The sequence below is a fragment of the Lampris incognitus genome, chromosome 7 (assembly GCF_029633865.1).
Source record: "Lampris incognitus isolate fLamInc1 chromosome 7, fLamInc1.hap2, whole genome shotgun sequence".
NCBI classification, from domain to species: domain Eukaryota; kingdom Metazoa; phylum Chordata; class Actinopteri; order Lampriformes; family Lampridae; genus Lampris; species Lampris incognitus.
Genome location: NC_079217.1, coordinates 66686625 through 66702049, shown reverse-complemented (window position 1 = coordinate 66702049; position 15425 = coordinate 66686625). Strand labels below are relative to the sequence as shown.

The 15425-nt window shown below is 42.4% G+C and overlaps 1 protein-coding gene across 1 annotated transcript in view; it reads left to right on the top strand.

The window, feature by feature from the left end:
* The window catches only part of zgc:162872 (BAR_ACAPs and ArfGap_ACAP domain-containing protein), a 56066-nt gene that overhangs the window by 9009 nt on the left and 31632 nt on the right, over window positions 1–15425 (top strand). The window contains exons 3-8 of the mRNA XM_056282936.1: window positions 6542–6661; window positions 8919–8972; window positions 9485–9543; window positions 10771–10954; window positions 11287–11331; window positions 15135–15230. Of these exons, the coding sequence (XP_056138911.1) occupies window positions 6542–6661; window positions 8919–8972; window positions 9485–9543; window positions 10771–10954; window positions 11287–11331; window positions 15135–15230 (558 nt within the window). The remainder of the gene's footprint in view (window positions 1–6541; window positions 6662–8918; window positions 8973–9484; window positions 9544–10770; window positions 10955–11286; window positions 11332–15134; window positions 15231–15425) is intronic.

Genomic DNA, 15425 nt, shown 5'->3' with positions numbered 1-15425 from the left:
TATAAACCCAGTATAAAGCTAGTATAAAGCCAGTATAAACCCAGTATATACCCGGTGTAAACCCGGTATAAAGCCAGTATAAAGCCAGAATAAAGCCAGTATAAAACCAGAATAAAGCCAGTATAAACCCAGTAGATAACCAGTATAAAGCCAATATAAAGCCAGAATAATGCCAGTATAAAGCCAGTATAAACCCAGTAGATAACCAGCATAAATCCAGTATATACCCAGTATAAAGCCAGAATAAAGCCGGAATAAAGCCAGTATAAACCCAGAATAAAGCCAGTATAAATCCAGTATATACGCAGTATAAATCCAGTATATACCCAGTATAAAGCCAGAATAAAGCCAGTATAAAGCCGGTATAAAGCCAGCATAAACCCAGAATAAAGCCAGTATAAAGCCAGTATAAACCCAGTAGATAACCAGTATAAAGCCAGAATAAAGCCAGTATAAAGCCAGAATAAAGCCAGTATAAACCCAGTATATACCCAGTATAAACCCAGTATATACCCAGTATAAAGCCAGAATAAAGCCAGTATAAACCCAGAATAAAGCCAGTATAAACCCAGTATAAACCCAGTATAAACCCAGTATATACCCAGTATAAACCCAGTATATACCCAGTATAAACCCAGAATAAACCCAGTATAAACCCAGTATAAACCCAGAATAAAGCCAGTATAAACCCAGTATAAACCCAGTATAAACCCAGTATAAAGCTAGTATAAAGCCAGTATAAACCCAGTATATACCCGGTGTAAACCCGGTATAAAGCCAGTATAAAGCCAGTATAAAGCCAGAATAAAGCCAGTATAAACCCAGAATAAAGCCAGTATAAAGCCAGTATAAACCCAGTAGATAACCAGTATAAAGCCAGTATAAAGCCAGAATAATGCCAGTATAAAGCCAGAATAAAGCCAGTATAAACCCAGTATAAACCCAGTATATACCCAGTATAAACCCAGTATAAAGCCAGTATAAAGGCAGTATAAACCCAGTATATACCCAGTATAAAGCCAAAATAAAGCCAGTATAAACCCAGAATAAAGCCAGTATAAACCCAGTATAAACCCAGTATATACCTGGTGTAAACCCGGTATAAACCCAGTATAAAGCCAGTATAAACCAGTATACACTACCGTTCAAAAGTTTGGGATCACCCAAACAATTTTGTGTTTTCCATGAAAAGTCACACTTATTCACCACCATATGTTGGGAAATGAATAGAAAATAGAGTCAAGACATTGACAAGGTTAGAAATAATGATTTGTATTTGAAATAAGATTTTTTTTACATCAAACTTTGCTTTCGTCAAAGAATCCTCCATTTGCAGCAATTACAGCATTGCAGACCTTTGGCATTCTAGCTGTTAATTTGTTGAGGTAATCTGGAGAAATTGCACCCCACGCTTCCAGAAGCAGCTCCCACAAGTTGGATTGGTTGGATGGGCACTTCTTGCGTACCATACGGTCAAGCTGCTCCCACAACAGCTCAATGGGGTTCAGATCTGGTGACTGCGCTGGCCACTCCATTACCGATAGAATACCAGCTGCCTGCTTCTGCTCTAAATAGTTCTTGCACAATTTGGAGGTGTGTTTAGGGTCATTGTCCTGTTGTAGGATGAAATTGGCTCCAATCAAGCGCTGTCCACTGGGTATGGCATGGCGTTGCAAAATGGAGTGATAGCCTTCCTTATTCAGAATCCCTTTTACCCTGTACAAATCTCCCACCTTACCAGCACCAAAGCAACCCCAGACCATCACATTACCTCCACCATGCTTAACAGATGGCGTCAGGCATTCTTCCAGCATCTTTTCATTTGCTCTGCGTCTCACAAACGTTCTTCTTTGTGATCCAAACACCTCAAACTTGGATTCATCCGTCCACAACACTTTTTTCCAGTCTTCCTCTGTCCAATGTCTGTGTTCTTTTGCCCATCTTAATCTTTTTCTTTTATTGGTCAGTCTCAGATATGGCTTTTTCTTTGCCACTCTGCCCTGAAGCCCAGAATCCCGCAGCCGCCTCTTCACTGTAGATGTTGACACTGGTGTTTTGCGGGTACTATTTAATGAAGATGCCAGTTGGGGACCTGTGAGGCGTCTGTTTCTCAAACTAGAGACTCTAATGTACTTATCTTCTTGCTCAGTTGTGCAACGCGGCCTCCCACTTCTTTTTCTACTCTGGTTAGAGCCTGTTTGTGCTGTCCTCTGAAGGGAGTAGTACACACCGGTGTAGGAAATCTTCAATTTCTTAGCAATTTCTCGCATGGAATAGCCTTCATTTCTAAGAACAAGAATAGACTGTCGAGTTTCAGATGAAAGTTCTCTTTTTCTGGCCATTTTGAGCGTTTAGTTGACCCCACAAATGTGATGCTCCAGAAACTCAATCTGCTCAAAGGAAGGTCAGTTTTGTAGCTTCTGTAACCAGCTAAACTGTTTTCAGATGTGTGAACATGATTGCACAAGGGTTTTCTAATCGTCAATTAGCCTTCTGAGCCAATGAGCAAACACATTGTACCATTAGAACACTGGAGTGATAGTTGCTTGAAATGGGCCTCTATACACCTATGTAGATATGGCACCAAAAACCAGACATTTGCAGCTAGAATAGTCATTTACCACATTAGCAATGTATAGAGTGTATTTCTTTAAAGTTAAGACTAGTTTAAAGTTATCTTCATTGAAAAGTACAGTGCTTTTCCTTCAAAAATATGGACATTTCAATGTGATCCCAAACTTTTGAACGGTAGTGTATACCCAGTATAAAGCCAGAATAAAGCCGGTATAAACCCAGTATAAAGCCAGTATAAACCCAGTATATACCCAGTATAAAGCCAGAATAAAGCCGGTATAAACCCAGTATAAAGCCAGAATAAAGCCGGTATAAACCCAGTATATACCCAGTATAAAGCCAGTATATACCCAGTATAAACCCAGTATAAAGCCAGAATAAAGCCAGTATACAGCCGGTATAAACCCAGTATAAAGCCAGAATAAAGCCGGTATAAAGCCAGTATAAAGGCAGTATAAACCCAGTATATACCCAGTATAAAGCCAGAATAAAGCCGGTATGAAGCCGGTATAAAGCCGGTATAAACCCAGTATAAAGCCGGTATAAACCCAGTATAAACCCGGTATAAAGCCGGTATAAAGCCAGTATAAAGGCAGTATAAACCCAGTATATACCCAGTATAAAGCCAGAATAAAGCCGGTATGAAGCCGGAAAAAGCCGGTATAAACCCAGTATAAACCCAGTATAAAGCCGGTATAAACCCGGTATAAAGCCGGTATAAACCCAGTGTAAATCCAGTATAAACCCAGTATATACCCAATATATCCCCAGTGTAAATCCAGTATAAACCCATACTAAAGCCAGTATAAACCGCGGTTACAAAGCCATCCATTCAGACTGGCATTTAGGCAGCATGTGGTGTTTTGTGTTTTAACCAGTGTTTATCCACTGGTGTGTTTTATCTGTTTATCTTTAAGGACTGAAAGACCCTTTTCTCTGTTGTTTGTCCTCATTTCATTTGACCGTGAAGCCGTTTGTGACTTGTGTCTGTGCCACATAAATAAACCTTACTAACTTAATAATACTACTAATAATCTGAATCTGACTGATCATATTAGTACCGACTGATAACTTTAGTACTGACTGATCACGTTAGTGCTGACTGATCACATTAGTGCTGACTGATCACATTAGTACTGACTGATAACTTTAGTACTGATTGATCATGTTAGTACTGACTGATAATATTAGTGCTGACTGATCACATTAGTACTGACAGATCACATTAGTGCTGCCTGATCACATTAGTACTGACTGATAACTTTAGTACTGATTGATCACGTTAGTGCTGATTGATCACGTTAGTACTGACTGATCACGTTAGTACTGACTGATCACATTAGTACTGACTGATCACATTAGTGCTGACTGATCACATTAGTAATGACTGATCACGTTAGTGCTGATTGATCACATTAGTGCTGACTGATCACATTAGTGCTGACTGATCACATTAGTACTGACTGATCACGTTAGTGCTGATTGATCACATTAGTGCTGACTGATCACATTAGTACTGACTGATCACATTAGTGCTGACTGATCACGTTAGTGCTGACTGATCACATTAGTACTGACTGATCACGTTAGTGCTGAATGATCACATTAGTGCTGACTGATCACATTAGTACTGACTGATCACATTTAGTGCTGACTGATCACATTAGTGTTGACTGATCACGTTAGTGCTGACTGATCACATTAGTGCTGACTGATCACATTAGTACTGACAGATCACATTAGTGCTGACTGATCACATTAGTACTGACTGATAACTTCAGTACTGATTGATCACGTTAGTGCTGATTGATCATGTTAGTACTGACTGATCACGTTAGTACTGACTGATCACATTAGTGCTGACTGATCACATTAGTACTGACTGATCACATTAGTACTGACTGATAACATTAGTACTGATTGATCACGTTAGTGCTGACTGATAACTTTAGTGCTGACTGATCACATTAGTGCTGACTGATCACATTAGTGTTGACTGATCACGTTAGTGCTGACTGATCACATTAGTACTGACTGATCACATTAGTACTAATTGATCACGTTAGTGCTGACTGATAGCTTTGGTGCTGACTGATCACATTAGTGTTGACTGATCACGTTAGTGCTGACTGATCACATTAGTACTGACTGATCACATTAGTGTTGACTGATCACGTTAGTGCTGACTGATCACATTAGTGCTGACTGATCACGTTAGTGCTGACTGATCACATTAGTGCTGACTGATCACATTAGTGTTGACTGATCACGTTAGTGCTGACTGATCACATTAGTGCTGACTGATCACGTTAGTGCTGATTGATCACGTTAGTGCTGACTGATCACATTAGTACTGACTGATCACATTAGTACTGACTGATCACATTAGTGGTGACTGATCACATTAGTGCTGACTGATCACATTAGTACTGACTGATCACATTAGTGCTGACTGATCACATTAGTACTGACTGATCACGTTAGTGCTGATTGATCACATTAGTGCTGACTGATCACATTAGTACTGACTGATCACATTTAGTGCTGATTGATCACATTAGTGTTGACTGATCACGTTAGTGCTGACTGATCACATTAGTGCTGACTGATCACATTAGTACTGACAGGTCACATTAGTGCTGACTGATCACATTAGTACTGACTGATAACTTTAGTACTGATTGATCACGTTGGTGCTGATTGATCATGTTAGTACTGACTGATCACGTTAGTACTGACTGATCACATTAGTGCTGACTGATCACATTAGTACTGACTGATCACATTAGTACTGACTGATCACGTTAGTGCTGACTGATAACTTTAGTGCTGACTGATCACATTAGTGCTGACTGATCACATTAGTGTTGACTGATCACGTTAGTGCTGACTGATCACATTAGTACTGACTGATCACATTAGTACTAATTGATCACGTTAGTGCTGACTGATAACTTTAGTGCTGACTGATCACATTAGTGTTGACTGATCACGTTAGTGCTGACTGATCACATTAGTGCTGACTGATCACATTAGTGCTGACTGATCACATTAGTGTTGACTGATCACATTAGTGCTGACTGATCACGTTAGTGCTGATTGATCACGTTAGTGCTGACTGATCACATTAGTGCTGACTGATCACATTAGTGCTGACTGATCACGTTAGTATTGACTGATCACATTAGTACTGACTGATCACGTTAGTGCTGACTGATCACATTAGTGCTGCCTGATCACATTAGTGCTGACTGATCACGTTAGTGCTGACTGATCACGTTAGTGCTGACTGATCACGTTAGTATTGACTGATCACGTTAGTGCTGACTGATCACGTTTGTGCTGACTGATCACGTTAGTATTGACTGATCACATTAGTATTGACTGATCACATTAGTACTGACTGATCACGTTAGTGCTGACTGATCACATTAGTGCGGACTGATAACTTTAGTACTGACTGATCACGTTAGTGCTGACTGATAACTTTAGTACTGACTGATCACATTAGTGCTGACTGATCACATTAGTGCTGACTGATCACGTTAGTGCTGACTGATCACGTTAGTGATGACTGATCACGTTAGTGCTGACTGATCTGATTAGTGCTGACTGATCACGTTAGTGCTGACTGATCACATTAGTGCGGACTGATAACTTTAGTACTGACTGATCACGTTAGTGCTGACTGATAACTTTAGTACTGACTGATCACATTAGTGCTGACTGATCACATTAGTGCTGACTGATCACGTTAGTGCTGACTGATCACGTTATTGATGACAGATCACGTTAGTGCTGACTGATCTGATTAGTGCTGACTGATCACATTAGTGCTGACTGATCTGATTAGTGCTGACTGATCACATTAGTACGTACTGATCACAGCAATTCTCCAGTTAGTTGTGTTACTGTTACATATTGAACGGAGATTATTGGTTCATGGTTTGTGCTTCTGACCAATCAGGTGATGAAGCTCTGTGGGAAAATGGTGGAGGCGGGACAAGCGTACAGTGCCACCAATCAGCTCTTCCTGGCTGGCCTGACAGAGTTCTCAATGTACCACAAAAAGGACAGCATCATCACGGTATGGACCAATATAAATGTACCGTGAATACTGCATGTGCTGCTGCTCATCATAATACTACCAATATGACCAACCTAAAAGTACTGCACGTACTGCTACTGATCATAATGCTACCAATATGACCAACCTTAAAGTACTGCACGTACTGCTACTGATGTTAATAATACCAATGTGACCAACCTGAAAGTACTGCAAGTACTGCTACCGATGTTAATAATACCAATATGACCAACCTGAAAGTACTTTACGTACTGCTACGTGCAGTACTTTCAGGTTGGTAGCACAACCTGAAAGTACTGCACGTTAATGCTACCAATATGACCAGCCTGAAAGTACTGCACGCACTGCTACTGATCATAATACTACCAATATGACCAACCTAAAAGTACTGCACGTACTGTTACTGATGTTAATAATACCAATATGACCAACCTAAAAGTACTGCACATACTGTTACTGATGTTAATAATACCAATGTGACGCAAATGGCGTGAATTCGTGTCATTCGCGTATTCGCGCGAGTTGAAAATATTTACCTTGAGCAAGAAATTCGCGTGATGCTGTGTCGCCAAAGCCTATCAGCATTGAGATTCTCCTGACGTCATCACTGACATCCTGTTGAGTCAGAAAATGGAGGACAAGCTGATTGTTGCGGGTTTGCGTACTCGATCCTGTGGCCAAACTTGCGCGAGAAATGCGAATAAAAACAAATGATCCCACGATCAAACTCGTGCACGTAAAGAGGTGAAACTTCGCTTCGTGTTTGGTGAGAACACAACATAACTCTTACTAATTAGAAAGTACTTATTAATAAGTCCTGTATTTAGTACTAATACAAATACTGCTTGTATGATTGCTACTCCTATTAGAAGTACCGCTGTTACAATGACCCATACTACTACCACAACTGTTGCTGCTAGTACAGTTATAAGTAAGACCATGACTTCCGCCAACATGACAACACTGCTGCTGGTCCCAGTAACAACAACCAACATGACAACACTGCTGCCGGTCCCAGTAACAACAACCAACATGACAACACTGCTGCTGGTCCCAGTAACAACAACCAACATGACAACACTGCTGCTGGTCCCAGTAACAACAACCAACATGACAACACTGCTGCTGGTCCCAGTAACAACAACCAACATGACAACACTGCTGCTGGTCCCAGTAACAACAACCAACATGACAACACTGCTGCTGGTCCCAGTAACAACAACCAACATGACAACACTGCTGCCGGTCCCAGTAACAACAACCAACATGACAACACTGCTGCTGGTCCCAGTAACAACAACCAACATGACAACACTGCTGCTGGTCCCAGTAACAACAACCAACATGAGAAAACTGCTGCCGGTCCCAGTAACAACAACCAACATGACAACACTGCTGCTGGTCCCAGTAACAACAACCAACATGACAACACTGCTGCTGGTCCCAGTAACAACAACCAACATGACAACACTGCTGCTGGTCCCAGTAACAACAACCAACAGGACAACACTGCTGCCGGTCCCAGTAACAACAACCAACATGAGAACACTGCTGCTGGTCCCAGTAACAACAACCAACATGACAACACTGCTGCTGGTCCCAGTAACAACAACCAACATGACAACACTGCTGCCGGTCCCAGTAACAACAACCAACATGAGAACACTGCTGCTGGTCCCAGTAACAACAACCAACATGACAACACTGCTGCTGGTCCCAGTAACAACAACCAACATGACAACACTGCTGCTGGTCCCAGTAACAACAACCAACATGACAACACTGCTGCCGGTCCCAGTAACAACAACCAACATGACAACACTGCTGCTGGTCCCAGTAACAACAACCAACATGACAACACTGCTGCCGGTCCCAGTAACAACAACCAACATGACAACACTGCTGCTGGTCCCAGTAACAACAACCAACATGACAACACTGCTGCTGGTCCCAGTAACAACAACCAACATGACAACACTGCTGCTGGTCCCAGTAACAACAACCAACATGACAACACTGCTGCTGGTCCCAGTAACACCAACCAACATGACAACACTGCTGCTGGTCCCAGTAACACAAACAAACATGACACCACTGCTGCTGGTCCCAGTAACAACAACTAACATGCAGCTTCATGCTGTTATGTTATTTTATTTCTCGGTTGATTTGTGTGTGTTTGTTTTTTTTTTCTTTTTTTGTGTGTCAGATGTAAGAACTTCCTGTTTCCTCTCTAACATCCTGTTCTTCTTCCTGACAGAACTGTCTGACGCAGTTCAACCGGGGCCTGCAAGAAATGGTCAACTTTCACACTGTGAGTTCTACACACATACACACATGCAGACACACAAACACACACACACACGTAGATGCATATGAACACACAGACATGCCTACCAACACGGGGCTCGCTGGTTTGAATCCCCGTGTTACCTCCGGCTTGGTCGGGTTTCCCTACAGACACAATTGGCCGTGTCTGCAGGTGGGAAGCTGGAGGTGGGAAGCTGGAGGTGGGTATGTGACCTGGTCGCTGCACTAGCGCCTCCTCTGGTCGGTTGGGGCACCTGTTTGGGGGGAGGGGGAACTGGGGGGAATAGCGTGATCCTCCCACGCACTACGTCCCCCTGGTGAAACTCCTCCCTGTCAGGTGAAAAGAAGCGGCTGGTGACTCCACATGTATCGGAGGAGACATGTGGTAGTCTGCAGCCCTACCCGGATCAGCAGAGGGGGTGGAAGAGTGGGGTAATTGGACGGGTACAATTGGGGAGAAAAAACGGGGTAAAAGAAAAGAAAAAAAAGCAGTTGTGTTTCCTGTCTCCTTGTCAGATGCTGTTTGACCAGACCCAGAGAGCCATCAGCCAGCAGCTGACCAGCCTTTTGAACCGGTCGGTCCAATATGATGTCTCACACACATTTACTATATTAGACATGAGACTTAAACTCAGACTGGAGGACCCATGAGATTCAGTCAAAACTCACGTGTCCACTTTGACACTCTTCTGCTGTATACCGTTAAACCTGTGGCCACGGGCAGCGGTTCCAGGGTTCACGCCAGCAGAGGCTGTTAGAAGTTGAAACTTCATTAGCTTAATTAGAAATATCCACCAACTTTAGTGATGTTTGAACAAACTGTCATTGATTTATAGCCAAGTTTGCACCAGGTCCAATGCATGTGTTTTGAACTTGTGGCGCCCCCTATTGAGCGATTTGTGCGTGGTTTTACACACGTGGTTCAACCTTGTTATGGAACATGTCCTGCAAACAATTTCTGATTTATTATCTGATTTGCGTTTTGCCACACCCTCCTCCCCCTTTTTTTTTGTAATTTTAGCACCGCCTAGTGGTTGAATTGAATGAAACGTTCGGGGTCCGTTTCAGGTACTTATGTAGACATATCTTACAAGTTTTGCAATGATTGGTTGTTTACTTTGGTCTATTTATGTGCTGAACTACGCCCTCTTGAAGGTCACTGGTCAATATGTGGAAGTTTTATGCAACTTGTGGTAAGCTTGCTCCAGTAATGATCCACAGAACATTTGGTAGCAATTGGACTTACGGTGTAGGAGGCGATGTCAAAAACAGGTTTTTCAAAATATTCAAAATGGCGGAAAATGTAATAGGTCAGATTTTTGTGGTTCTTGAGGCAAATTTGTAGAGTGAGAATAGGTGGAAGTCTGTACCAAGTTTTGTGTAAATCGGGCTTGAGGCGAAGAGTATGGATTTTCAAAGTTGACCTTTGATTATAGCGTCCCCATCAGGCGGATTGGGTCATATTTCTTGGGCAGCACTTGCGCACAACTTCTAGTCAATGGGCAAAATCTCATGTCTCTATCGTTTACCATCAGAAACATTTCCAAAGGGGAAATAAATAAATAGGGTTTCAGCCCTTCTGGCTTGAACCCCTAGTAATGGTTGTTATCAAAGAATAGACGGTAACTAAGTTCCTCAGTTGGCCCTTTTTAAACATTAAACAGAATGACTGGGTAGCTAACATTGTCTACATGTATTCTGGATTACGGCAGTTTCTACTTTCGATGGGGCTGTATGTCATCTGAAACAGGTAAGGTAATTATACGTAACTGTATAATGCTGACGATGTTTTTATCTGTCAGCTTTCTGCCTCAGCTGGCAGAAACCCGTCGGGAGTTTGTGCGGATCAGTGAGAATCTGGAGACGGCGGCTGTGAAGAACGCTCAGGTCTCCCGACACAAAGCGTTGGATGCTGAGCGAGCTAGCCACCTGCTGCTAGCCACGCGCAAATGCTACCAGCACTTCGCCCTGGACTACTGTCTGCAGGTAACCACCAGGTTTCCCTTTTCCCAGTTTCACCTCTGAGGTGAAACAAAGTACACAAAATGTTTTTCATCTGCATATTTTTTAAAGGTTAAAATAAGTCTTTATAAAAGGTGATTTGGAGTTTCTTGTCTGTCGTGATATTATCCTCTAGACAGGAAAATAGCTATGTAATAATAATATAGTAAATAAATAATTTCAATTCATATTGCCCACAAGTTTGTGAAAGATTTATGGATTTTGGTCAGTTGTGATGGGTGTGAACACCTGAAAAGTACACCAAGGATCCCTACAAATCAAACACTAATTGACATCTTCAAAACTTATTCTTTCAGCTAAATAATTTCAAGACTGAGCAGAAGATTGACATTTTAAACTCGGTAAGTTTGGGGTTTTGTGTGGGGTTTTTGACCTCCATAGGTTTTAAACACATATTGCTGTTCTGTTGTTTGCGTCTAGTAAGCCGTCATCCCATCTTTACCGCTGTGTTGTGTCAAGTCAAGTCAAGTTTATTTGCATAGCCCAAATTCACAAGGTGGCCTCGAAGGCATTTACAATCAGTACAATATACGCCACCCTCTATCCTTGGACCCTAAACCCGAATCAGGAAAAACTCCACAAGAAAAACCTTATCAAGAAAAAAAAAATGGGAGAAACCTCAGGAAGCATGGACAGACATGAAGTAGGTGTCAAAAGCACAAAATACGCAAAAATAACAGAATTAATATAGCCACAATTGGTAACTTGCCTAGACTCTTGACTGGTTTGTTTGTAATGGATGGAATTGCAATGTCATCCAGAAAGAAGCGAAACCTGTCCACCACTTTTCCCCTCTTCAACACCATGGCTCTGGATTTGGTTGGTTTAAAACTCATCCTTGCCAAGGAGATGAGCTTCTCCGGGCCCTGGAGGATCCACCTACCACCAGGCACTGATGATGTGGTGACAGTGAGGTCATCCATAAAGGCTCTGATGGGGGGCTGCCGAAAGCCAGACTTGGACAGAGGGCCTCTGCACTCAGTTTCAGCTGCTTTGACCACCATAAAGATAAAGATTGGAATGCGTTGAAATAGGAAGGAAATTTTAAGCAGGATATTCATTTTAACCGAATTAATTCGACCAGCTAGAGATAAAGGGAGTGATTACCATCTCTCAAAGTCCTGCTGCACTCAAGTGAGAAGAGGAGTAAAATTATACTTGAAAAGATTCTTAAATTTGTTAGTGACTTGGACCCCCAAGTATGTGAAACTGTCCAGAACTATTCTAAATGGTAGTGTGTGAAGTGGGTATTTGTAAGCTGCAGTATTTAGAGGAAAGAGTTCACTCTTATTAAAATTCAGCCTGTAGCCAGAGATGAGACCAAATGAGTTAAGAATAAACAGAGAGTATATTAGATATAGTTATATCAGGCTTGGAAACATAGAGGAGCAAATCATCCACGTGAAGTGATACCCTCTGCTCAGTGCCGTTCCAATCACACCTGTGATGTGAGGGTTAGATTGGAATGCAATAGCGAGGGGCTCAGTGGCTATGGCAAAGAGCATAGGGGACATCGGGCATCCTTGTCTCATGCTCCCAAAGAGAGCTAAGTAGTTTTAGCGGTTGTTGTTTGTTCTGACAGATGCAAGTGGAGAGGTGTACAATCATTGGACCCAAGCAATAAACCTCTCACCAAAGTCAAATTTCTCCAAAACATGGAAATGATAGCCCCACTGCACTCTGTCGAAAGCCTTCTCGGCATCTAGAGAGATAACAATTTCGGTGTCCTTTGAGTTTGAGGGGTTGTACATAACAAATAAACATCTATTTTAATGACGCCTGTCCGGTCAGGGGAAATTACAGAGGGCAAGACCATTTTCAAACGTATAGCCAGTAGCTTGGCTAGTATTTTATAGTCCATGTTAGTACTGAAATTTGGCAGTAGGATCCACAGAAAAGGGTTAATTCTTTTTTTAATATTAATGGAGTTATGTGATAAAGGTGGCGGGAGTGAGGCAGTGTCCAATGAATAGGTGAACATATTAATCAGGAGAGGGGCTATTAACCATAAGCTTCCTGTAAACCTCGACCAGAAATCCATCTGGTCCGGGGCGCTTGGAGCATTGCATTGCACCCACCGCTCGTGAAATCTCCTCAGTCGTTATGGCCTGCTCTAGTTTAAGCTTGGAAGCTGCATCAACGGTGGGGACAACGAGATTGCTGAAAAAAGTCGAAAACTGAGGGGTCAGCTGACTATTCAGAAGTATAGAGAGAGGCATAGAAGCCCCTAAATTGATCATTAATTGTTTGAGGATCAGTCGTTACCCCTGTGGGAGTTTGAATATGAGGAATTTGATGATTTGAGGATATCTGGCGAAGTTGGTGGGAAAGTAATTTACAAGCCTTATCCCCATACTCATTGGGAATGTGATTTGAGTAGCATGTCTTCAGCTTGAACAGTTGACAAGTTATCAAACTCTGCCTGTAAAGAAAGACGATCCTTGTACACCACTGGGGAAGGTGAAGTTGCATGTGTATTATCCAACTGTAATATCCAAGTCATCAGCTGGGACAGCCTCTTTTTCCTCTGTTTCATATCAAAACTAGTGTATGACTTAATTTGTCCCCTAATGTAGGCCTTAAAGGTCTCTCACAGAAGAGATGGTGAGACATCAGGTGTCTCATTCGTGGCTCTAAAAAAATCAATTTGAGCGGTCAAAAATCAGACAAATTTGTCATCAGACAACAAGCGTGGGTTAAAACGCCAGGGTGCGTAGTACTCAGATCCTCCACCTGCTGCTAAATCTAAAGTCAGAGGGGCGCGGTCTGATATGACAATGGAATTGTGAGAACATAAACGAACAAAGGGTACGAGTCTATTGTCGAGGAAAAAGTAATCAATGCGAGTGTGATGGACAGGGCAGAAATACGTACACGCCCTACCTGTGGGGTTAAAAAAACGCAGAAAATTCCTGAAGAAAACCTTTAATAACTTTGGAAGATTTAGATGGATTGCTAGGTTTACTTGAGGACCGATCTAAAGGACCCAACCAACAGTTAACCCCCCCCCCTTATCTAGGGCAAGAAGGTGTGAAGACATATCTGGAAGCTTGGGAAAAAAAGTGCGAAAAAAGTTTTTGTCATCCCAGTTTGGTGCATATATACATTGCCTAGAATCAACTTAGCATTATAGATGTTTCCAGTGACAATGATATATCTACCATTGGTGTCTGAGATGACATTGGGGGAAACAAAAAAGGTACAGATTTGTGTATTAGAATAGCAGCGCCTCTAGCTTTGCGTTGGAAAGCAGTGATATAATTGGCCAATCCAGCCCTTCCGCAACCTAGAGTGATCCTAGACCTTCAAGTGAGTCTCCTGCAAGAACACAATCTTAGCTCCCAAATGCTGGAGATGGTGGAGCACCCTACTATGCTTTATTGGTTGTTTTACACCTTTACGGTTCCAGCTACAAAGCTTAAGTGTATTCCCAGCTGACTGCCCTTTTAAGTTAGGGCCCTGACACACCAGGCCGACGGTCGGCCATTGGCCAATGTCGGGCCGTCGGTGAGTGTCTGTGACCCTAGTTTTTTGCAGTGTGTCCCGAACTGTCGGCACTAGTTGGACCCCTGTTGGCAGCTTTTCAGCGAATTCAGCATGTTGAATCGGTGGAGCCCGTCAGTGAGAGAGTTCACTCTGATTGGCTGTTCAGCTTAGTGAATTGGTGCAGAACGTACATGCGGTGTGTCCAAGTGCTAGTTTTGGCCCAAACGGCAGGCGACGTGAGGCAATGCAACAGTTGGCCTTTGTCACCTCTAGTCAGTTTGGTGTGTCTGGGCCCTTAGGCTGTTGGGTCATCCTTTGACAAGAGAAAAGGTGAATAGAGCACTTTAAGTACCATTAGAAGTCCAAACAAAACATACATGACAAAGAACAAGAACAAGTGAACTAATGAACTTTCTCCCACTTGCTGAAGCATCTTAAACAAGACATGTGCTACCCCCATACAAGCTCCTGAGTACGTCCTAAGGAACATAGAAGACCTGGCTGTGGAACTTTTGGAGATCACACATAGTTGTTAAGAGAGATACTGTTTCTTGGTCATAAAGGTGACTTTGTCTTGCAGGACTTCTTGTGTTGTGTTCTGTGTTATGTGTTCGTTGTCTCATTATTTATTTACTACTGTGTTCCTGTGTGTTGTCAGGTCTTCTCCTACTTCCATGCCCAGTACACTTTCTACCACCAAGGCTTCGATCTGCTGCGAGACCTGGAGCCCAGCATGAAGACTATGGCGGCGCAGGTCAGTCCCATAAGTTCTGAACCAACTGAAAACCAAGGTTCCTACAGTCATGAAAAACCTGGAAAAGTCAGTAAATTTGAAAATAACATTTCCAGGTCCTGGGAAAGATATAATTTTGGGAAAGTCGTGGAAATCAGACTAAAGCAGCGTCGGCTCTGTTAATGATCGATTGACCAATTAAAAAGCAATTAAGAA